Raw genomic sequence first — 5,894 nt, forward strand, 5'->3', positions numbered from 1 at the left:
CGCAACAGTTCCAACAGATATCATCTGACTTACCTAGTATGACTAGGGGCCTGCCTGATAAAGAAGTACTCTCCAGATGTAGGGTGGTAAGGAATGATCCCATCCTCAAGGCTCGACCCATCACAGGGATCAACCGATCATTTAAATCACAGTTTCTAGCATCAAGGAAGTACAGGCATGGTGTCTACAATAAACATTTCCGATCAATTATATCATTATTGTAACATAAACATTGTTAAATGACAATTTTGTGACAAGAATTTTTTTTATTGTCTCAAACTTTCTAAAACATATCCCAGAAGTCACAAATGTTTTGATATAATGACAGAAATCAGTTAAAATGCAGTGAAACAAAACGTTAGATTCGAACAATAACAATTAAATACTGAAATAGAGCATTAAATGGTCATTACAGTGCATTTAATTTTGACAAACTAGATATTATGAAGAAAAAGTTTTCAAACTATGCACCAACCTTTCTGATCATTCGAGAACATGATTGCCATCCTCGCACAGATATGTTCTTATTGAATGACATGTTGACTTTGCAAGCAGATTCATAATACTCGATCATGTCGAACAGAGCCACGGATGTCTGAAACAACAACGTAATACTGGATCATGTCAGACAGAGCCACGGATGTCTGAAACAACAACGTACTACTTGATCATGTCGAACAGAGCCACAGATGTCTGAAACAACCAATAACATAAAACTCAATCATGTCAAACCGAGCAACAGATAGTATTGGAAATCAGTTTGTATTTTTATGATTGATTATTGGTCTGACTCGAATTACTAATTAGTCAATTTTATTTGGACATTTTTGTTCACAAGAAATATGTGATGCTTAATACTCTGTTGTAGTGTAATTGTTATAAATATGATGTAATGTACCATAAGAACATCTCTGTGAAAGACACTTATTGGTTAAATAGTTTTTCAGATAAGTTCCATGATTAATTACTTACTGAGTTTTAAAACTCTATTTAAAAGATATTAATTAATACAGCACATTTTTTAGTTTATCTTCTTGATGTGTTCAAAATATTCAATTTAAAGATGTAAAATCAATACGAGTTCAGATTCTGTCAAAATGATACTATTGTTTTATTTCTTAACTGACAATACAGACATTAACCCTAGTGTTTGGTATTATACTCAAGCATCATATTATGTACTCCAATAATATTAGAGGTTTACACGACAGGAAGCTTTTGACAGGCTGTCATGTAACCTCTAATTACCACCGCACGTAAAACCTGTTGCTGTGACCCACCTAATTAAAGTCGTTTAAAAGTTATCTTTACTCACATTTCATATGATCTGACCTACCTTATTCTATTTATCTATCATAAATACACAAAGTTACACAACGTGTCCGTATCTATATCCAAGATCAGTGATTATTAGCCTCTTTTGTCGTTTAAGCATAGGTCCCATTTGTATATACCGCCATACTAGTTTTGATTGTGACCTCTCGAGGTTGTTTCCGGTTTATCCAAATTTGGAGTTGAAATAGACGAAACAAACAAAACGCTGTGAAAATATTGCGTCACGCTATCCGTTTTATTTGTATTCCGTATTTTATAATTACCGGAACAGCAAAGTTGTTTTAGTGACCCCATATTTGAACACAGTAGGTTGCAAGTGAATTATTGTGGATATAATCATATTTCAGAGGTGTCCATCAACAGTTTGTGCATAAATGGATTGATACTTCATCAACAAGTAAGCGTACACATATTTGTTAACATGAATTATCGTTTTAGATGGTTTATGACACTTTTTTGTCATGCCCTAGAATCAGGGCGCTGGCAGCTACAAGAAAAACATGCTGATGGGATATGAGGTCGCAATATCCACCAATGTAATCGGGTGGAATAAGACCTCATATACGTATAGGAGTACATATTATGTAGTTAAATGAACCTATATCAAACATGTAAATGTGAATTACCACCTTTGCTATAAATGTACATACAGTACCAGGTAGCTGAAATTGGACCTACCCTTATACCAGAAGTAAGTAACGACATAAACATGCAGACTTGCAACCTGATCAACCAGGGATTTCGCCGACTATTTCCGGAATTGTCACCTGGCTCTAAACTGGGGAAAAACTGGCATTTTAGGTCGAATTGGAAAATTAGTATAACATGTGCCATGGATGTCAGACACATCAATAACAAACAGAGCCTCATCTACACTGGTACGTACCTCATCATCCAGATGACAGGCTTCAAAGTCAATACACTTGAACTGCACTCTCCGGAATACTTCCTCTAGACTCTCACAGTGGCGAATGTCAAGTTTCTCACCTATATCAATGCAAAATCAAGTTTCTCATCTGTAAATGTTTGAAGACATTTTTTAACCTCTAAAGTCATGTTTCCCACGTGTAAATGTCACCTCAACCTCCCACAGATGACCTAGTAAAAATATGCATAACATGATGATCTATATATTTCAATCATCAGAAATTACACTAATATTCTGATATATAACCATAAACACACAAGGATAAAGGAAGTTGAGGACAATCAAACTGAACAGGCATACAGAGTATTGCTACAGTAATGCATGTCCCCTATCGACCACCACTAGCTATTACACTAATTACACTGTAATGATTTATAAGATGTGGCTTTTGGTGTTAATTTGGGAAAATGAAAAGCATTCAATTACCTCGTGACTGATTTTTATGTAATAATACAAGAAATTGTGATGTTAGTATTTTGACTGATGAAACATATAAAATGAGAATGAGGTTTTCTAAAAAATGAAAGTGTAATCCCTAAGTATGCAAAAGGTGAGAAGTTTCTCCAGTAGAATATATTAACAGTTATAATAGCAGTCAGTATATTTGATATTTATGTTTCTACACTTCGGCAGTTTTACATACTGTACCTCAGGTCAGGTTCTTTTAATCAATATCAGGCTATCAGCAAGTAACAAGTTTTACAATTTAATTCTGAATCAATACGTACCCTTGAGGGAAAAGAGTTCATGCCTCTCTCCTGTGTTATGTATACCCTGAAAGTCATCAACAAAGTATATGTACGTGTGTATAATTATATATTACACTTATAACTATGGTGCATAATTATATATGTATAAATCTTGGGGGTTGTTTTTTCTAGGAAAACTGAGGTCACTAGTTAAAATATTACATGAACATGGATTTCCATTGGGAATATTGGCTTATTTAGACTATAGGCTGCATGAAAAAGCAAATATCATTACAATTAAATAAGGCGAAAAGAAATTTATTCTAAAAATGTTTGTACTTCTCATGTCAAGAAGACAATGGATGAAATTGACAAAGTTAAAACAATCCTATTATAGTATCAATACATATAAATGTTAAAATAATCTTACTTGCAGCTGATTCAAAACCTTAGTCAAAGGTCGCACATTATTTTGTTCACATCCATGTCTGTAAGCTGTTGTCAAATCTTTGTTGTTCCAGACCTCAGCTGAAAAGATTTTATATATATACATGTACATGTATATCAAACTTTTGGATTTTGAAAACTGCACCTATTTTGCTTATTATGCAACTTTCGTTGGGTTTTTTTTTTTGCCATTTTTTTTTTTTTTACCGATTTTGGAGTGACCAAAATCATCTTTTTTGAAGGTACAAAATATATACCAAGTAATCTGTTGAAAAAATGAAAACTGTTCAAACAAAAGTTGTTTATTATATGCAAAAGAGGTGTGATTTTCAATGAAATAAAGTCCAGTCTAGCCCGAATTTCCTCTCGTCCTGACACCATGTCTGGTGTAGGCCAGAGCACATTAGTATGTGCATATGAAAACGTGGAATTCTCTGACACCATTTGAATTGGAGTTGCTAAGATTTGTCCTGATAAGGACTTTGTAGGCCTTACTGTTGCTGTTGGTGGACGATACTTTTAAGGTTATGACTCGGAAAACCGAGGGAACTGTTAATGTTACTAACATGAAACAACCTCCCGCTCACTTCAGATCAGAGGTGATCATAGCACCTAGCTCTTGGCCTGATCTACATAGTCCAGCACCTCTTTCCAAAGGTGTTATCTTATCAATCCCAGTGTAAGGCAATCATCATATTAAAAGTGACAGTATTCCATGATCCCTGAAGATTACATAACATTATATATATTTTTCCAATCAGCATGCATCCTGAACATCAAAATCAAAATCAGGTGGTGGACTAATTAAATATTCATGAAAACTGTTGGAATATATAGATATGGAGTAAATTCAGTATGATCAATATAAGGCCAAATATTCTGATGGCTTTATTGACTTTTTCTTTTATACATGTATATCAGTCGGATATCAAATAACGTCTGGCAATCCAGATGGTGTGGGAAATAATTTTAATTTTGAATTAGTTGGCTGGAGTTTTGGTGTCACATTACCTGAAGTGAAATTCCTAGGGTTTCTCATGATCATAACTCCACCATTTACTTTAATATCCAACTGAACATTGTTAAAAACAAACTTTTAAACATCGGATGACAGCTGCAGGTACCCCATTTCCGGGCCCAAAAACACAGCTGCCGAGCCGATATCTGTAAATTGCATGTCTACAACTTTCAGATGAAATTTTTGTGACACAGATACTCTGGCCATTGAACGTTCAATTCTTCACTATAAACAGCAAACCTGCTGACCCAAATCGTGATGGCCGAGTCTATTCGCTACGAGCCAAAATAATTCTATGAAAATGCAAATACCCATTCAAGTTTACGAGCCAAAATAATTCTATGAAAATGCAAATACCCATTCAAGTTTACATTTTGACACTATAATTCTTATATTCAAAGAATCTTCTTGTCGATTCGATTCTTCTTTTTTTTCAATGACAAACTTGTCCATGACAGAGCTATGTAATTCTTCTGTCATATTCGTAATATGTGCTTTTCGGTTGTATGATCTTATGGAATGAGGACCAAATTTGCAGACTGAACTACTTTCATTTTAGGATATATATATTTGCATGGTGCTGGTGGGCCCATGGCCATGTAAAAACAAGGTCATGTGTCATATTATAAATTTATACGGAATTGGCACAGGTGCACCGTCAATCTGAAGCTCTGATATTATTTGTCAGCATCCTGAGACATAAAAACAACTGATAGTGTCAGGTAGTTCTGCTGATTCACAGGAGATGCTCATGTACCACATCCTATATCTTAGCTTTGTCCTAATCGTCTGATGAGGTGACAGGTCAGAGAAAACTTGATCAATCACTTTTGATTAGGTAACCATTACAACCATATCCAAAATCTTGTACTGACTAAATGGATATTTATACCAAAACTATGCACAATGGCATGAAATAGACCTTAAAATGACACTTTGTCAGTCAGCTTGTCATTTGACACTGACAGCTCCACTGTACTTTAGATCTTCCATTTGCCATTTACCATGTTTCCAGGGATCAGGTGCTTCCGAATAGCTTGCTATGGCGTGTGGTTCTCGAAAACATATACTTTTCTTTGTTGACCCTGCCTTCTTGTTATTCCCATCACCCGTATCTTCGGTCGAGTTTGTTTCGGCACCTGTAGCAGATTTGTTTACTTCCTGCATGTCGGTGTCGTCCATCGAGGGGGCAGTTCCAGCTGGTCCGACACATCGATCATCCCCCGTGTCACCTATGACGACAGAGTCCACAGTCCCTGAAGAATCCGTCATTTTCTCTTTTTACATCTTCGTGAATTTATTTGTTCCTAACCACAAGTTCGTGTTATATAAATGGAAATAAATAATCTACGTCTAGCCACCTCATCCGACTCGTGCATCCTCCATGTTTGATTGACGCAAGCGCACTTGACCTAAATGAAACAAATTGTGAACGGAGGAGTGATTGGTTGTCGATAGAAAACACGAACCAATGATG

General features: G+C 35.5%; 1 protein-coding gene across 1 annotated transcript in view; it reads right to left on the bottom strand.

Moving 5' to 3' along the window:
- LOC117322694 overlaps positions 1–5,817 on the bottom strand; it is a 36,861-nt gene extending 31,044 nt beyond the window's left edge. The window contains exons 1-6 of the mRNA XM_033877632.1: positions 5,422–5,817; positions 3,383–3,480; positions 2,992–3,037; positions 2,222–2,322; positions 476–595; positions 34–184 (exon numbers count right to left, since the gene is read on the bottom strand). Of these exons, the coding sequence (XP_033733523.1) occupies positions 34–184; positions 476–595; positions 2,222–2,322; positions 2,992–3,037; positions 3,383–3,480; positions 5,422–5,689 (784 nt within the window). The 5' untranslated portion in view covers positions 5,690–5,817. The remainder of the gene's footprint in view (positions 1–33; positions 185–475; positions 596–2,221; positions 2,323–2,991; positions 3,038–3,382; positions 3,481–5,421) is intronic.
- Between the last annotated feature and the right edge of the window lie 77 nt (positions 5,818–5,894).

Source organism: Pecten maximus, chromosome 3, assembly GCF_902652985.1.
Source record: "Pecten maximus chromosome 3, xPecMax1.1, whole genome shotgun sequence".
Taxonomy (NCBI): domain Eukaryota; kingdom Metazoa; phylum Mollusca; class Bivalvia; order Pectinida; family Pectinidae; genus Pecten; species Pecten maximus.